General features: G+C 42.6%; 1 protein-coding gene across 7 annotated transcripts in view; it reads left to right on the forward strand.

Moving 5' to 3' along the window:
* Positions 1 to 19,169, forward strand: part of LOC125021966 (caskin-2-like) — a 52,248-nt gene extending 33,079 nt beyond the window's left edge. For 5 of the 7 annotated variants that reach the window (XM_047608186.1, XM_047608185.1, XM_047608187.1 and 2 more), the window contains 15 exons: positions 1,292 to 1,400; positions 1,570 to 1,678; positions 1,864 to 1,958; positions 4,182 to 4,299; positions 5,993 to 6,121; positions 6,609 to 6,695; positions 7,993 to 8,114; positions 8,487 to 8,568; positions 12,071 to 12,144; positions 12,229 to 12,339; positions 13,586 to 13,687; positions 13,793 to 13,931; positions 14,233 to 16,431; positions 16,537 to 16,774; positions 17,223 to 19,169. In XM_047608186.1, the coding sequence (XP_047464142.1) occupies positions 1,292 to 1,400; positions 1,570 to 1,678; positions 1,864 to 1,958; positions 4,182 to 4,299; positions 5,993 to 6,121; positions 6,609 to 6,695; positions 7,993 to 8,114; positions 8,487 to 8,568; positions 12,071 to 12,144; positions 12,229 to 12,339; positions 13,586 to 13,687; positions 13,793 to 13,931; positions 14,233 to 16,431; positions 16,537 to 16,774; positions 17,223 to 17,319 (3,811 nt within the window). In that variant the 3' untranslated portion in view covers positions 17,320 to 19,169. The remainder of the gene's footprint in view (positions 1 to 1,291; positions 1,401 to 1,569; positions 1,679 to 1,863; positions 1,959 to 4,181; positions 4,300 to 5,992; positions 6,122 to 6,608; positions 6,696 to 7,992; positions 8,115 to 8,486; positions 8,569 to 12,070; positions 12,145 to 12,228; positions 12,340 to 13,585; positions 13,688 to 13,792; positions 13,932 to 14,232; positions 16,432 to 16,536; positions 16,775 to 17,222) is intronic. The other 2 variants (XM_047608190.1, XM_047608191.1) reach the window with 2 other exon arrangements.
* Positions 19,170 to 19,299: the final 130 nt, after the last annotated feature.

Here is a 19,299-nt window from a genome sequence, read left to right on the forward strand (position 1 = left end):
GTCATATCTGGAAGCTTTCTAGCTCTGGTAAGAAGAGGAACTGCAAACATTTGCATATATATAACCAAAAGGAAAGATTTTGTGCCAGGATAATCAAACATTTTTGTTAGTGTATACATACCGTCTACTTCATGTACGTCGGGAGCTAACAATAACAGGTATAAAGTATGATCCTTTAAACTGCAGCGGACCTCATGCTGAGATTCTTTCCCCTTGCACATTCTTAATCTATACATGTAGTGTCGTTTGTATAGACTGTTAACCAGCTGCTTACGTTCAGCCTTCTCAAGGTTTCATACCAACATGATTAAAACGTTTGCTGCTGAGTGAAAGGAGAAGCTGTAGGTTACTACATAACATGCCTCAGACTACCTATTTTCCCGTTTCATAGATTCAACTTCCTCCTGGCTGTTTACAGTTACATAAGTTTTTGCAAATTTTGTTGCATGTGTGCTAGAGTTAGAAATGATTCAGTCTTGATAAATAATGTTTAGGGTTTCTAGAAAAAAAGAAAAAAAGGAAAATATGACCATCTCATGACAGCTTTTGATATGAAAAGTTTTTTAAAAACGGCAAGTTTGTTTTTGAGAAAAACATAATTTTACAAGGGCCTACAAAGAGCCTGGGTACCAGTACAAAATATTGTTTAGATTTGCTATAAACTTTTGTGTAATTATAAGCTACCTTGATTATGTAATGAACCACACATCCTCACTGCCACTGTCCTGCTCCTCAATATGAATATGTGCAGTGTGTCAATCTGTGCTATAGACATTATGCTACAGGTGAAAATATAAAATGAAACAAAGTAAAAACGATTCAGCTTTGTGCCTCCAAAACCTAATTTAATTTTACATGGTGAATCAAGTGTCCACCATATACACTGGTGGCAACAATGTTCTTGGCACTGCAGTCAGCACTGAACAAAAAGTACAAACATGAATGCAGCTAATATGCTACACCAGGACTTCTGTATTGTTTACATCTCCAAAACCTGAGTCAACCTTCATACAGCGAGCCAAGGATCACCGCCTCCCTCTCCCCCTCCTCCTCCTCCTCCTCCTCCTCCTCCTGCACCGCTGTTTGGATACGGTGCCATCAGCATTCCTACATCTGGGCCTCTGTCAGAACCAGAGACATACTGTATTTGTTAGCTTGGGTGTGTGGGTGGATGAGTGGGGGGTACATGACTTAATGAGATGTTGCAGATGTCGGTAACAGTTGAATGGATGATTCTGTTTCTGAGCCTCGCCTGCGGCCTTACATGCGTGTTTCTGATATGCTTTCCTAGGTTGCTGCTCAAAGCTGGCATTGACATCAACAGAGCCACCAAAGCAGGGACCTCTCTGCATGAGGCTGCCCTCTATGGCAAAACAGAAGTAGTGCGGCTGCTGCTTGATGTAAGTCAAAATGACGAACATCATTTCTGGCAAGCCAGTGTACACAGTACACTTTCCCTTGGTCTGTGTTATTCTTTAATAAAGAAGGATGACATTTGAGGGAGGGTTTGTTTTAAAAGTCCATCTCAACCAGTCATCTCACTGTGTGTGTGTTTGTGTGTGTGTATAGGCGGGCATCAACGTGAACATGCGCAACACGTACAACCAGACAGCTCTGGACATTGTCAACCAGTTCACCACCTCCACTGCCAGCAGAGAAATCAAACAGCTCTTGAGAGGTTGGTGGCTGGTTTGTTTTTATGCTGCACTGAGGCTTTTGTTGGAACTGAGAATTTTGAGAGAGAAAAGAGAGGATAGGCAGTATGTAAGGATATGTTACAACGTCAAAGACTGACATCAGAAGAGAAAATGGATGAGTTTTTTTGTGACCTCCAATGATATATTTATGTCTGTCTCCTTACAGAGGCATCAAGTTCTCTCCAAGTCAGAGCAGTGAAGGACTACTGGAATCTCCACGACCCTACTGCCCTTAACCTCCGTGCTGGAGATCTTGTTATGGTACTTATTTTTGTGTGTGTTTGTTCTTCTGAGAAAGAAACAGCTCACTCCTACTCGGGTCTGTCTAGTACGACACTCATTAGGCTAATTGGACGATTTTAACAATCCTAGTTAAGATCAGGCTATGCTTCCCCTTTCACCTCATTCATTTATTTGGGTTTGTGCTGGTTTTTCTGACCACCTATGCTAAAGTCAGTAAATTCTATAAATTTATTCATGATTACCCCTCATCCACACGTCCTTGACATCAGGTTTACAGTAGACACATGCCATGTGAGCACACTTGTGGACATGCATGGACCCTCTCATTCATTATCACAAGGACAAATCCAGTGACCTGCCATCTAGCATCGCCGTCGTCATAGTGACTGGCAGTACAAACACTGAGTATGCTGTTTGTGTAGTTGGATTGACAACGTCAGGCGTTGGCCCCCTGCGTCAAAAGTACCGTAGCTCCAGGTGGCTTGGTGAAGTAGAGGGTTGTATACTATATTTTGCATTCAGTTGTTTCCTAAATTGACGTGTACCCTGCTACTGGAACAGTTGAGAACTACACAGATCCTTCCCAGTAACCTAGACACAGTTGTCAGGCGTAACATTACATAGGGAAATGTAGGGAAACTTTAATTTAAATTTGCAAGTATTGAAGGGAGACACCACTGCAGCAATGGCATGCCATGATGTGGATAACTGAGAACGTTCACAGATATAACTGCAACTCTTTTACTTGCTGTTCTTCCTCTGATTGAAAATTTGAAGGAAAAGTCTTTGGGGAGAATAGAAAGCAGATGAATGACACTGTGTGAAACATGTCCGATCCGCGGCAGCACTAACTCAAAATGTACAGGACTTAGAGGATCTGCTGTTAACGCCCTGCTGCCAGATACCACAGAGCACCTTCAGAATCCTTGTTTGTCTCAGCGGGTCGGTGCAGGTTTGCTGTCCACATTCCAAATGACTGACAACATATCATGTGATCATGTGACCTGTGTGTTGTATTGCAGTAGAATACAGCTGACACTCGTGATGTCTTGGTGCAACGACTAACACTTCAGATTTTTCTTTTTCTTGCATTGTTTCTTCCAAGTATCATTTGATGTTACCACACAGAAACAGCGAAATGAAAGAGAAATGAGGATGCTGTCAGATAAAGCTGAATCTGGAATCTCTTTGGATCAACGTTACATGTAATCATGACCCATGATCATGGCCATATCTGCCACTGTAACCATCTCTAACAGCTAAGATACCGTGGCGTCTGATTCCAGGAAGCTTGAAGAGCGTCTGTAGAGATGGATGAGTGACAGAAATGGAAAGCACTCATAAAAGTTTTAAAAACGCTGCCAGTTTGTGATGCTCTGAATCTTTCACATGAAAGAATCATGATAGACATCTTGTAAACTCTTCTTTGCATCTTTCCAAAGTGAAGGCTTGTTGGGTTTGGTTATGTTACAGGTATTACTGTTCTCTTAGTCACATACAGGTATAGCCTCCTATATTACCCCAAAGCTAAAGCTGCTGTAAAATGAATTGCACTCACATATTTGATACCTTCTCAGAACTGCTCCAGACTGCCTATTCATCAGCAGGGGAATCACAGGCAGCGTAAGGATTATACGATGGAGGCTCCTGCAAGCGAAGCCTTGTTGTTAGGATTTGTGAGGGATGTTGTGGGGTAATTTAGTGTACTGAGAGGGAGACCACAGCAGAGAAACAGGCACAAACTTGCTGCCGTCACTCCATGATTATCAGCTTGTTTGCTCACGCCCCCCACTCGCACATACACAGTTTGCGCTAATTCACATGTGCGTGCATTTGCGTGTTTATGCGCTTACTGCTCTGTATTTCGATATCGTTGTGCGAGCCGTTGTGACATTTAGACTCCTGTTTGAACTCGCATGCTGTTGTGTGGTATCCTTTCAGAAATCAGAGGTGTTTGTTTTTGTCCTCTCATGGCATTTTGACACTCACTGTGTGAATAGGCTGTGTATTTCCAGCTGATTGGCTCGCTCATTATAGTCTTAAATGCACACCTGGGGGAGTCAAACATATGACATGCATACTTTTGTAGTTTGTATATTGTTGAGGAAGGAAATCAAACCTCTCAGTCTTCGCATCACTGGATGATCTGTCACTGCCCTTGTTGCAGTCTCAATATAATTGTGAACTGTTCCGAACGTAATGGCGTTTTGTGGTGACATGCTCACAATTTGTCGGTGTCAGGTCCTGGAGCAGCACTCAGACGGCCGGTGGAAAGGTCACATCCATGACTCCCAGCGGGGGACGGACCGAGTCGGCTTCTTCCCCCCTTCCGTGGTGGAGGTCCTCAGCAGAAGAGCAGGTAGGCAAACAAAGCAGCTCGCACATACCTACAAAAGCTCAGCGGAGAGTAGCCAAGTATGTTTACACAAGTATAGCACTTAAGTGATGTTTTAAGGTTCCACTGCTACTTCACTTTATTTCAGAGTCAGTTGACAGCTAAAGTTAGGCGTTGAGTTGCTACATACAACAGTATGTCATGGAAGAAATTACCCGATATTATTTAAAATAGCTGAAGTGAGCTCCACCTCAAACAAATTTAACTTGAAATACAATTTACATAGAGCAGCGGAAAAAACTGTATCAGTAAGAATACTCCAATTATTTGTATGTTCAGTTTTTATGATTTAGAACAATTTTTGCTGAAAATATATCTATACTTTAATTGAATGACATTTCAGATATGGTACTTTTTTTTAAAGACTCTATTTGTTTATAAGGGATTTATTTCTGTTATGTAGCAACTTTTCTAATAAAAACTTCTACCTGTTGGAAAAAAGATTGACAAGAGCAGTCCAAAACAAAGATTTAAAAGTCGCTAAAATGTTACTAGAGCTGGTACACCACCGTCTGTAAACATTTTCCTGAAAAACTTAATTTCATCGAGCAGGATTCGGGTGTTGACATATCAATTGTCTGTGAAAATTAATTCGGGTGCCCAGAAAGGCTTAATGTTTGCTCTTATACCAGGTTAAATACTCAGTGTCAATTATCATTTACGGTTAAAGAATGCAGCAGACCACCTTCATTATGCTTTAAACATATAACATGAATGAAATAAGGTGTTGTTATGTTTATTTTGTTATTGTCACGCTCTGTTTGGCTGGCAACAACGAAGGGTCTTGAGTTTACAGAGTGGTGCTAAACCAGCTAACCTGACCCGGAGCAATACTTATGTCTGCACTAGGAATACATCTAGACACTTGTACACAAGCATGATCGGTCATGTTGGCATGCGTGATCCCTGGAGGGGTCAGCATGCTTGTAAATCATCTGATTTAATCCCTGTGAATAAAAGGAATATGAGCCCCGTGCTTGTTTTGCAGCTGTAAAGCCACTGACATTCAAACAGCGGGACAAGCGCAGTGAGGAGTCCAATAACAGCCACAGACATAGATGCACACACACACACACTGAAACATTCCACTTCTAGGTCCTCAACAAGCCAGACTACACACTCACCACATGTAGATACTCGCACACTCGCACACACTGCCACACATTAATAGGATTACTATGGCCAGATTGCAAAGTGTCAGCTCAGTGCTAAAGCCTCACAGTCTACACTGGGATATTGTGTGTGTGTGCGTGTGTGTGCACTCATGCTTGAGGAAGAAGCGACAAGAGTAAGAGAATTTGACTCAAAGTCGATGACAGGCTCTTTGCTTGTGAGGCAAACTCAGCAGTGTGTGTGTGTATGTGTGTGTGCGTCTGAGCTGATAACGTCAGGGGTGTCAGAAGTGGTGGACCAACATCACACAAAGGAACAGTAAGCCCCGCTCAGCATTGCTAGTGATCTCACACTCCCATTCACCAGTCTCTTATGTAACAGAGATTTTTTTTTTTAGCTGCTGTTCCGTGCACTTCCCGCAAAAAGAAAAACCTTGTTCCACTACCTGTGCATGCACTTCAAGCACCACACATGCATGGACATGATCTACTTTCCCTCACTCATGCATGCCCACCTCACCCCAAACCTGTCTCCCTCACCCTAGGGGGCACTCTCTCCCGCCAAGCCTCAGTGCCTTGTCAGCGCCAACACTTTGCATCCAGAGCTCCCCCCTCGAGCCGTGGCATCGCTCCTCAGACTGACGACTCATACATCCTTGGTTATGATCCTGCAGGTACACACGCACACACAGACACACTCACCAGCTTCTTCCTCACGTTACGCCACCTGTCACAGCCATGTCTTTCAAGGCGATGCAAGGAAGGACTGAACAGACCAGCTTACTACCAAGTGCTAAAGGGGTCAGAGGGCTGCGTTAGCCAGAGCCTCTGTCTGAACAACTCAAGTCTCAACAACAACCACAGAAAGACAAACAACTAACATTACAAAGAGATGCAATATTACCATCACAGTTCTTATTGATACAACCCATTGTAGCGGTTTAGTGTCTCCCTTCAAACCAAATACAACTCTGTAGTTTATTTATACGTGTCTGTCCAGGGTCTCGTGGTCTAATATACCTCCCCAACAGCACCCGTCCTAATCCCGTCTCCCCTCGACCCGTCCTCTGGTGCTCAGTGCCAGCTTGATAGGTCCAGTCCCGGCTCTGCAGTGTGCAGGGTGTACGGTGTGCGTGTGTCTAAAGTGTATGTGTTTGTTAGGTCCTCCACCGGGCAGTCAGCTCTCAGCCCCAGCTAGTCCTGCTAGCCCCACTCAGGACATTTGGGTCCTCAGGAACTCCCCCACTGGTAAGAGTGTGTGGCCCCAAACTCCTGTCACCCCACCCCACCAAACCTCAACCCTGTGTGCTCCAGCAAACCAGCTCCATTGGCATACTGGCATACTGATAAACCGGCCTTACTTAAGGAAGCTTATTCCAATCTTTATCCCTTTTTATCCTCAAGTCTTGACCTTACCATACCATCCTGCAAATCCCATGCCCCTCTGCTACCCATGCCTCCAGTAATCCAGTAACCATTATTGTAGTTGTCTTACAGCGGGCCGTACTGTGATGGTAAGTGGGCAGCATGTCTCCTTCAGAGTCTTTTCTCTAACCCCTGTGTTGGTCCTAACCCGCTGGTTTCTCAGGGTGTTGCAGCTTGCTGGCGCCCCCTGCCTCCTCTTTGAAAGCCTGCACAGCAAAAATATGAAAAATGATTTTATTAATTATTATTTAACAGGTTTCTTCTGCTTTTGTTGTGAAATTTACAATTTTATTTTTCATAAGCACTACAGGGAATGCCGTTTATAAATTAATGAATGAATTACTTTATTAATTACTTTACCTATACTAAGTCAGAATGTTAAACGTGGAGCTAGATTCAGGAGGTGATTAGCCTAGCTTAGCATTAAGTGTCACTGATTAAAACTTTGGATCTGTTTAATTTGTACACATGCAATTGTGTGGAATGTCTGGAAGGCAGCCAGAACATAACTAAATCCAAAGGGAGTGTTATTAGAATCACATTCTGATAAGAATTCAGCATAGGAAATATGTAATCATGGAAATAGTTGTGTGATTTAACTCCCCTCAAAATCATAAAATGCATAAATACATAACAATTCTGGTTATGTTAGTGTTAAATAAATCATATAAAGTTCCAGAGATTCCATAAATGATAAGTGATAAAACCTTCAAGACTGCAGTCACTGGAAGTCAACGATATTCAGATATGCCTATCAACAACTGGAGTTTAGAGTTGCTGATAGGCATATCTGAAGGTTTGTTTGTGAGTATTAATGCTAAACTAAGCTAATCACCTCCAGGCTTTGCTCAAGACTTGCACATATATGATTGATGTTTAAATTCTTACATAACTGCCAAGTGAAAGAAAAGTGTATTAAAACTTATCTTTAAAGAATAAATTATGATTCTGCATTTTTGTAAGCGAGCAGATAGACCAGATATTTACCTAAAACCTACAAATTACATTCTACAACGTTCGTTCCTCTCTCTCTGTTTCCCAGGAGCTCTCGAATTCCCAACAAGTTTCATTTTACACTGCGATCTCTCTCTCTGTTTTGTTTCCCTTCCTCTCTTCTCAGGTGACAGAAACAGTGTTGGCAGCGCTGGCAGTGTGGGCAGCAGCCGCAGTGCTGGTAGTGGCCAGAGCTCAGAGAGCAGCCACAAACCGAATGGGACTCGACACAACACCGACAGCAGCAAGGTCTGATCTGTCGGGACGAATGTATTCCTCATGTGTTCTCTGATTTCAACACTAGTATAACCCAGTAATAAGAATGAAAAGTCTGACACTGCATTAACTGAAATTATCAGAATCAGAATGACTTTACTGATCCCAGGGGGAAATTACTTTTTGTTACAGCAGCTCCAACCCCAAGTGTAACAGTATTACAAAGAGCAATCAGAATAAGTAGGAGACGATAAGTAAGCAAATTAAAAAAAAAAAAAATATATAGGAAATATATATATAACAATATGTACAAGATATAAGTGAAGTGGTGGTAATTTTGTATACAACGCATTTCAGTAGTATTAGATATTGAAAAGCGCCTACAATATATTATTGTGTGTGCAGCTGGCTCCCTCTGCTGGTGAACCAGGAGACCAGGGCCACGTTACAGGAGCAGACCAGAGCAAACAGGTTGATGGATCAACAGGTTAGTCTGGGAATTCAACTACTTAATGATAATCTCATCATTAAGTGATCTTCTCCTTGTTTCGTCTTGTTTTTTTTCAACAGAAAGTAAGAACAGAGATTAAATCTGAGAATTAAGTTTAATCTTTTATGTAGGAGTGGATAACTGCAGGCCATGAAGACTAATTACTTCACATTACTCTTGTCACGACTCGTTGCCCAAGTGTAAATATTCATTAATACAGTTTCATCTGTTTTACTTTTCAGTTTTATGACTTTTTCTTATAAATATTCAACTCAAAGTATCAAAGTAATATTTCTTTTTTTATTCTAAGCATTTGACAGAGCATTTTGAAAATTTAGAATTTCCTGAACCTGCAAAGATTACATATTTTTTCTACCAACATTTATGACTAAAGACTCCTTTAGAGCACTGCGGGACCTAGGAGCCGTCATTTACACACGCAGTTTGTAAATGACACCCAAACACTAGTCAGTGCTGTCTTTTTTGCCAGTAAGATTATTTTTTGTTTCTACTTTCTGCTTCAACTGAAATTTCACTAAAAACGAGCCATACAAATGTTTGCATCTTCGAACCTCCTCAGTTAACCTTTCCTCTATGTGCTCCATCTTTACTGATCCAAAACAATCAGTTAGAAAATTGTGGAGATGGAGCATCAGCCGGAAATAATAAGGCAGAAACACATTACTACCAAGCCAATCACAGCTCATGCGGTCTGCATCGCATTGTTACATTTCTGGGGAGGTGTTATAAGCGTTTTTTACTTCTGTGTTAAGTTGACACAGAGGCAATGAGGACCCCTACTTAGAGCCTAGTGCCATAACCACCTAAGGCAGAGCATAAGAGCTGTGATTGGTCCGCTTCCAGCTGCTTCTCCGTGTCTGCTGTTACTGAACTGATTGTTTTGGATTGATAAAGATGGATCAAATTGAGGAAAGGTTAACTGAGGAAGTTTGGAGATACAAAGACAATAAAACAAAAATGAACCTGAAAAAGACACACCGCCAACTAGCATTGTTACAGAACAAGCCAGACTGACAAGTGCATGAATCTAAATGGCTCACACCAGCGTAGGATACGTGTGTAGCTTATGCTGCCTAGGTCAAGCAGTGCTCTAAAAGAGCCTTTAAGGTCTGCGTAAGGGTCTGTGTTGTCACCTGCGTCAACTTAATACCAAAGTCTAAACCAGGCATAAACAAGGCATAATGTTATGACTTTTTCATTCATTTCTGACTTTTATCTCACAGTATTGTAGAGATGGAGGATTAGGGACAATAGTTGGCCCGGAATTTAAACAGTGACTAAAACTAATATGAAGGTTATCTTTATCTTTTACCTCTCAGTGCAAGAAACTGAAATAAATACACAGGGCCTGTATAAGTGTATATATGATGGATAAAATCCCTAGATACGATCATGTATCACCTTCAATATCACAGATCTTTGATTTACTTGAAGAATGCGTGCTCCTGTTCTGCAGATTGAGCTGTTATTGCCGTCAGCCTGAAAGGAAATGAAATGGCGAGATAGAATAAAGACTTAGCATCCCACTGAAACCAATAAAACCACCATCTTCTCTCAACCACACAGCCCATAAAAAATACTCAGTTGTCTCCCCTAAGGACTCTCCTTCCTGTTAAATGGAACCGGCAGGTGCAGAAAAGTCACAGGTGATTGCACATGTTGAAGATAGCGTTAGAACTTGAGCTTTTTCTGCTGAGGTTGAGCTTTTACAAACATGAAGGAATGTCATACTTGAAGGAGCAGATGATCTATGTTGACCTCAGGGTGAATAAGAAGGAGTGTTCAAAGTGAAGGAGAAGAGAAATGAGGAGTGGGAGGGCGGGATAAGAGGGAGGAGACAGGGACAGATTCAGAAGGAGCAAAACATATCTGTACAGAACGAGAAGCGAGCAGTTGTCATGAGGGTAAGGAAGCAGGAAGGATGAAGTGCCAGACATCAGGAGCTCTGCCGCTCTCTTTCCTTCTGAAGGGTGAGAAGTCATTTTATGATTTGACTTGTTTATTCACCTATACGATTTGTATGTGTAATTTTTTGGTAAATGACAAAAGGATAGATAAGAATGGAAGACTGAGAAATATAAAGGGAAGAAAGGACAGTGTAGATGAAAAAAAGATACTCCAAATGAATCAACGTTGTCTTATTCAGGTGTAAAGGAAATACACACAAACCTGTTTTTGTCTTTTTGGCCTTCCTTAAGATCAGAGAGCTCCTCAAAACAAAGTTGAAGTTGATGAAGTTTTGTCTCTAGCCTGAGGCCACATACCTTTCTTCTAGGTGCTGTTTTACTCCCTTCAGGGAATCTGGGCCCCTGACCTGCACAACCATGTAGAGAAAAATACAGCTACAAGAGAGATCAAATGGAAAGTACAGAAAGAAGAAAAAGCAATGGAAAAAAATGCTTACAGAAGAAGATGAATGCCACTCTCATTTCTGGGCTTTTAATAAAGAACTGCTGGAGTTAGTTGGTGGTTAGCAGCATAAAGACTGTAAACAGATGAGCAGGCTAGTTAAAATAGATATCCATATCCAACAATACTAAATATTTCATACTGCTTCCAGTTTTTAAGCTTAACTGCAGTTCAGCTCCTTAATAATGACTATCAAATAGCATACATGTGGTCATTAGTAACCCTTGACTGTGTACATTTCTTAAATGAATCTTTAAAAAATTTGAAAAAGTAGTTGTTGTTTTTTCAGTCTAAAATTGATGACCAATAAAACCTATAAAAACCATATGCGAGATAAAATGGGCAATTTACAATATTACAATAATGCAGAAGTATGTCTGTTTGGTTTAGCTACAGGACCAGATGCTATGCCATCATGGTCCTGTAGCTAAACCAAACAGACATACCCAGGGTTAGTGTTAAACATTTAGGAATGTACCATTCAGGAAATACAGTAGATACTCCTACTCAAAGCAGTGCTGGAACATGAAAAACAAATAACAAAAAAACATCACAGAGTAAATCTGACAATAACTGCTTGTTAACTGACAAAATAATTATTTAAAGGTGTGATAATTAAAAGATTGACAGATGCTGTCAAGAAAGATGACTAAAAGAGCAAGAAAAAAGCAGGGCCAATTAAAATGTTAGCCTCGGGCAAAAAAGAGAAGCAAAGATAGAGAAGATTTCGGGAAATGTGCATTCCTCTGAGATTTGTGGTAATGTCTCATGACATTAAGAGAGATGGGTGGAGAGTGTGTCTAGAGCTTGTAGATAACTCACCTGGAGAGACCTAAGAACAGTTGGTTGGAGAGAAATAATTTAACATGACTTGAAAAATTCAAGCTGTATTTATCATGTCATCATTTTTGCATTATTCTCCATTTTCTACTGTCAACTTTTTGTTCTATCTTTAGCGGTGCGTGTCTTGTGTTTCTTCTTTCAGGTGTCTTCTTGTTTCCTCCTGTCTGTCACAATAAAACCTAGCACAAGTTGTCACCCTGTAGGACTGATCATGTGTATGTTTTAGGTGGTTCCCGTCGGCAGGTCAACGGCACTCCTCAGAAAGGCTTTGTGAGGCCAGAGCAGCTTCTGGAGGGCAAGGTGAGTTGAGTAGTGGGAGAAGTTGTACAATTTTGCATGTCAAACATCAAAGCTGCTTCATTCGTCTCACCCTTCTGTCATTAGGACTCTGAAGCCATCTACCAGTGGTTATGTGACTTCCAGTTGGAGCAGTACACGTCCAACTTCATCAACGCTGGATATGATGTGCCCACCATCAGCAGAATGACCCCTGAGGTGTGTGTGTTTGTGTGTGGATTTTTATCATTTATAAATGAGTGCCAAATACATATGAAACAGAAGTAAATCAATCAGACAGTGTGTGGAGCCTGTGCCAGACTTTTATGAATTATACATTCCCAAAAAAAGAGTTTTTACTTCACAAAACTGTATTGTTCCATCCACAGCAGAGCTTTAGCATTTCTTCATAGTGTAGGGAATGAGAATAAGATCATGTCCTTCTTCTTTTGTAGTATATGGTGGATATACTAGAGTATATTGAGTATTGCCAAGGAGGGTACAAGAACAATCCTCTTCAGAGCAGAAAGCAACTTCCTGTCAATGGCTGATGATGGACTGAGTTAGGCCAGCGTTAGGCCCATCATGATTAACACTGTGTCCCAAAACCAAACCGTCCTTTACCTGTACCCAGGCTCAAGTTATACATCACTACTATTACTATTCCATTAGCTACCATGATCTGCTAACAACATCAGCAACAACCAGCAACCAACACAAGCTAGTTAGCTTGTTGCTATCAGCAACTGCGCACTGCTCAACCCGTCAAACAAGCTAGCATGCTGACTAGTCTATATTTAGGTTAGCATAGTTAGTTTAAGCGTGTGTCTGTTGTTCAAACAGTCTGTTACCTCACCTCGCTCATTAAACAACAGTACTTACACATAGTCCATTTTTATCATTTTCAACAGTCTCTATTTCTTGTACATATGTGATGCTAATGCTAATTGATACTATTGTTTTGCTTACACAACTTTCCATTTTATTTTAGTAGATGTTACTTATATTTTATTTTTATAAAATATAATATATATTTAAAATATATTTCATATGTATTTATTTCATATATTTTATTTTTTATAAAATATAAGTATGTTTTTTTAATCTTATTTTATTTCATCTTTTTACTTCTTAAGAGTGTTTCTTTTATGTGCAATTAAGCTACTGTGACCAGGTAATTTCCCTCATGGACCATGTCAAGTCTAAGTGCAGTTTCCTACAGGTCTACAGCTAGGCGTCACTTTGTCTTAGAACACTAATTCTGTTCATTCTCACTAAGAACAAGATGATGTCTTAATTCATGTTGTTGCATTATGTGATGTTTTATTACATTCCACCAAACAACTAAACACCAGCACTCACATTCTAATCATTTGTAAATGACAGGTTGTCTGTTTTGCTCATCACAGATTCTAATAAATTGTTAATAAATTCATTTGCTGTCTACATGTGGCTTGTCCTTCAGGATCTTACAGCAATTGGAGTGACAAAACCAGGCCACAGAAAGAAGATTTCAATGGAGATTGGCAAACTCAGCATCCCTGAATGGCTGCCTGATTATATTCCTGTGAGAAGTCACTTCTGCCATGTTAAAATATTCATTAATTTGTTTGGACTACTTTGAAAATCTCCTTACCCCATTTCTTTTGCCTTTGTGCGCTGCTTGTTTTAGTCGGACCTGGGGGAGTGGCTGAGCGTGATTGGTTTGCCTCAGTACCAGAAGAGATTGTGTGACAATGGCTACGACTCCATCACTATTGTTAAGGACATCACCTGGGAGGACCTGCAGGAAATAGGCATCACCAAACTGGGTGAGGACAACTCTTCTGTTAACTCAGCTGATGTCTGTGCTATTCCTGTTTTGCTCATCACACTCTTCTTATTTTATTCATCAGAGTTTAGATGACACCAGAAAAAAGATGCTCCTAATGGATCAATGTTGTCCACAAGACTAAAATGACTGAAGTCTGCTAAATACTGAATGCCTGCTAAAATGTTTGTTGTGAAGAATAATAACTTTTGTTGTAAACAATTTTAAAAATGAAAACAGGGGTCTTCCAGTGTGCGTTCTGTAGAAATATATTTTAATGACGGTGTGTTTGTGTGTTTCAGGCCATCAGAAGAAGCTCATGTTAGCCGTGAAGCGGCTGTGTGACTTACAGCGTTCTCGTATCCACGGCGACAGCACCAGAGGTGGGACTCTCAGGCGAAAGCCCCCGGCTGCTCTGGAGCTCGTGGCCATCGAACACACGCCGCAACAGAACGTGCACACTTACGCGCGTTCGGACACTCCCTCCGATGACTGCTGCCCCTCCCCTCGCACCCCCAGGACCCTCCTCTCCTTCCAGGACAGCGAGCTGAGCGCTGAGCTGCAGAGCGCTATGATGGGCAAGGTGGGAGGTGGAGCTGCTGAGGCCTTTGGCATCAGGGGCGTATCCTCCTCTGCAGTGATAACCGCCATGTCAGTGAGTCAGGAGAGCATTGGCATGCGTTCGCGGGGCTCAGGGAATTCTGGGAATTCTGGAAATTCAAAATCAGGATACTCTCAGGATCACCCAGCCACGCAGGCTTCAGCCAGGACGCCCAGTCGGTCTGAGGAGAGTCTGGGGAGCGATGGAAGAAGCAGTCCTGGAGGAAGAGGACTGAGTTGGTCTACTGCACCTAACAAACTCCCTTTCTCCCCCCTTACGCCTCCACTAACACCCAGCAAGATGCCCCGCTTTGCCTACCCTGCAGTCCCACCCAAGGCCAAACACCAGCCCCCTAACCGCCTTTATCAGCCTCAGCACCTCCCCCAGTACCACCCTCAGCACCACCCTCCGTCATCCCCATCCTCTCCATCCCAGCAGCCTTCACCCACACAGAAGTCCTTCAGTTACCTCCAAGCCCAGGCAGCAGGTGTTAACGGGGCTCCACGAGTGCTCAGCAAGCCCTTGCCAGGAGCTGTCCCACTCCTGGCACCTCAACCTACACAGGCGTCAGTTAAGGACGCCCAGAGGGGCCCACAAAAGAAGCGCGCCCAAAGCCTGACTCGCTACGCTTTGTCTGATGGGGAGCCGGATGATGAAGACGACCTCGCTCTCCCCTGTACCTCTGCTTCCTCTGCAGCGATGCCATCCTACGCCACCTTGTCGCGCAGGCCTGGACGTGGGCACACAAGTGCCACGGGTGCGCAGCGTCACATCAGCCGCAGCCAGTCGTTCGCCGTGCGCTCCCGACGCAAAGGTCCCCCACCCCCACCGCCGAAGAGGATGAGCTCGGTGAGCGGCAGCCCTGCGCGCGAACCAGGAAACGGAAAAGTGGTGGAGGCAGAGGTGAAGGGAGGGGTGGAGACAGAGAGCGTGGGCAGCGTGAGGAGCATCACAGCCAAGCTAGAGGGCAGCAGCCCGTCCAGGAGGATAGACATGCCGCCAAACTTTGTCCCTGCTTCACCTGTTTTCAGCCCTGTCTCCTCTCCGATCATTCTCCAGCAGTCCAAACCTGTCCCTGCCTTGGGTGTGGGGGGCCTAAGGAGGGTAGCGAGTGAGAGGCCAGAAGGAGACACTGACAGGCAAAGAGTTGGAAATACAGAGGGAGCATCTGAAGACAAAGAGAAGGCAAGGAAATATGAAAGAATACCTAAGAGTGCGTCACCAAAGCACAATTCTGTGGTCCACCTAGCTTTCGCCGAAGAGGGCAACCTCACTATCAAACAACGGCCCAGGTTTGCAGTAGTTGGTCGGGCAGACACTGAAGCCAAGTCTCCTTCAGATGGTCCGGTCCAGACCCCAAACAGCCTGGAGCTCCCAGAGTTCAATCTGAAAGAGTCTGACACGGTAAAGAGACGTCACAAACCCAAGGACAAAGACGTGTCCACACCTGAGGAGGCTACCACCCCCAACAGAGATGACAGCTACCTGCCGACCAGCAGCCTCCACATGCAAAACGATGTCCGCACTCTGAGTAACAACGGAGCGCAGAGGCCAGACTATGTCTTTCAAAGAATAGGTTCCATGGGAAAAGGCACGAAGCCTCCAGTGTTGTCAAAACCTTCCAACCCTTTAAAACAACCCCCCAACAGCAGACCAACCACTCCTCAAAAGACTCTTTCTCCAGCACAAGGTAGTGCACAAACGGCCATTCCTAAACTCACTAGTGTGCAGATTCACACAGTCCCTCCAAAGCTAGGTGGCAGTATACAGACATGTATACCCAGTCCTAAACCTGTGAAACACCCACAGACAGTCATGCCCAAACCAGAGAGTCCACAGAAAGCTACTTTACCTCTGTCAAGACTCCCTCATCCCAACGCTGCCTGTGTGTCGCCAGCAGGTAATACACATTTGATTAAGTACAATTAGTTAAGGTTTTCCTAATGTTCTTAAAAATATACTTATTCTTATATGCTATAGTCACATGACGCTCCTTGTTCCTCAGGACCAAATTTCAGCATGGTGCAGAGTGTCGCCTTTGTTGCTCCTTCTTCTCCGGCACCAACCACTTGCTACCCGTCCTCTGCACAACCGAGTCAGGGAGGGAAACCAGAGGTAGTCCCAAATAATGTGGCTGGTCTGGAGGTGCTGGCTCAGAAGAGACTGGAGCAGACCAGCACGTCGCTGGAAGCTGCTCTCAAAGTGGTGGAGAACAAACTGGCGCAGGACAGCAGAGAGGATAGGTAAGGACGACTAGTATGGTGGTAGTTTCCATAGATTGTGGCATGGTATGATAGGACTAAGATTGTAGACAAACCATAGGTTAGCCAAACTAAATTCATTTATTAATTATAAACTTCAACCACAGTTAACGGACCAACATCCTCATTCAGCTGGTTCACTATGGGGCTTGAACTGAGTTGCCACTGTTCTAAATCTGTATCTATATAGATAAAAGATGATAGGACAGGTGCTCTGTGCATCATGGGAAATCCCCCAGCAGCCTACGCCTATAGCAGCGTAACTACTGATGTGCTCCACATGTTCCCAGGTTACATGCTTACACATATACTTCCTTCTGTTACAGGTGATCAAAACAGTGGTTTGATCCATAAAAGTAATATTTAGCAGTGTTTGGAGTAAACTGAATCATCTCATGTATTTAACAACCTTGTCCTGTGTGTTTCCTAGTGGCAGCAGTACAGTGAAGGCAGCAGGAAACATCCTGGACGACATCGGCAACATGTTCGACGACCTGGCTGACCAGCTGGACGCCATGTTGGAGTGACCTCCCGTCCTCTCCATCCACAGGCAGAGATTGTTTCTCAAGGGAGCAAACAGAACGCAAACTGTCAGCTACTGATGTAGGAAGGAGCAGAGGGCGCGGAGATCAGCGCCTCCTCGGGAATCTGGATGAAACAGTGAGTTCACATCTGAGGATTTTCTGCCCAACTTCTCCTCAATATCGTCCAGACTTTCAACGCGAGCACTTGGCCTGAGGACACACACCTGGGAATGTTATTGGAGCAACAACAGACGGCAGTTGCAAGATCAGCTTCCAGATGTGTGTTGAGCTGTTACAGTATCACTAAAGGGAATGAGGGTCCATTTTATTCACAGTACCTGTAAATGTATAGATGAGCTGGTGGTGGCTCTGTATCTGTGTGTAGTCTGATATCTTTATACTGAATATATTGACTTATGGATATATTTATACTTCTGTGTTTGTTTTTTAACAAAATGGAGTTGACTGATTCACTGTTAAACATTTTACTGTATATTAGCATTACTGTCTTTATATATTGCTGCTTATTGTCTGTAACATGGGGAAAATATTGTTTCATGTGTTAAGTGCAACATATTCCATATATGTGCTACTCCAGTCATTTCTACTAGAGTTGATTTGACAGGTTTGAACCAAAGTCTTTTCTTCCTTCATTTCTTTAAAGCACTTGTCAGAAAACACTCATGACTGAAGTGGTTCTTTAGCTGCAGTCTGGTAGATTTCTCAGTTCGCCTCAGGCCGTCAGCAAACTGTTTCCAGAGAACGGGAGATGTCTTAAAACGTTCCAACAGAGGCCAGAGCGTCTCAAGTGAGGCCGACCTTCTGTGACTGAACTCACACTTTGTGTTTATATGGAGTTTGGAAGGTGCCAAAAACAAATGTAACAAATACATTTTTAAACCAGCATTGTAAATCAGTTTATTATGTTTATCTATTTCCAAAAACATATTCAGTTGATATATTAATGTCGTTTTGTTCTTCAAATTTATGATTTTTAAATTGGAATTCCAGCATTAACTTTCAAAATGCTTTGAAATTCAACTTGTTTTAACATTTATGAATGTTTCTATCATATTTTCACATGACAGATTCCAAGATTTACATTTAAATTTTAAGATGTCTCTCTTTGTGATTTTTGATTTGATTTTTTTTCTTTTAAGAACAAATCTGAGCGTTCCAGTTCTGTCCTGTTACCTGGGCATGCTCTCGTTCTGTTAACCCTTTGGTTTCCATCTAATGCCTCTTAGGGCTGACATCCAGTATTATTGCCCCTCATATTTATACTCAGTTATATGTTTATTTACCCTAGCGTGCTCCAGACTCCATAGAGCAACAGGGACATCCAAAGTTGTTTTGATATTTTAATTAGATGATTTACTATTTACTGCTGCAGTGACTGAATTTTCCAACAGTTTCATCCGTCTCATTAAATATGTGACTGAGGAGGAGTTAACCCAGATCACCAGCGTTGGGTTTATTGACACTGTAACTTGACTTTTTGTACCTGCCCATGTCCTTTGTCCTTTCTATGCACCTTATAGAAACTCCATGAGGACTCTCTGTCCTAACATATTGTTACTAGTCTCTGACTCATTCTGTCCATACTGTGATCCATCCTCCTTGAGTGAGGCCCAAAGCCATTACCCACAGCCATCTTTATTCCTTTAACGTTTTGCACTCCATGTTTTGTTTTTCTTTGTTAAACGGTGCTCAAGTTTCTCTCCCAAATTTTTACTGAGGAGGTTGGCATGTTTTTAAGAGCCGTTGCACTGTTGGTTCTGTTACTTTTAATTGATGTTTTCAGCTGAGTTCTGTATCATCCTGAAGATCATTAAAAGGAGAGTTTGGATCAAGGAAGTGTCTTTTGTCCAACTCTAGTTACAAGGAAAGAAAAGTCCATTCTAGATGCAGCTCAACTGTGCACGCAGCATTTTCTTTTTCTCTAAACGTTTCCTCTCATGTATTTAATGCACATACTGAAAA

Source organism: Mugil cephalus, chromosome 16, assembly GCF_022458985.1.
Source record: "Mugil cephalus isolate CIBA_MC_2020 chromosome 16, CIBA_Mcephalus_1.1, whole genome shotgun sequence".
In the NCBI taxonomy this organism is placed as follows: domain Eukaryota; kingdom Metazoa; phylum Chordata; class Actinopteri; order Mugiliformes; family Mugilidae; genus Mugil; species Mugil cephalus.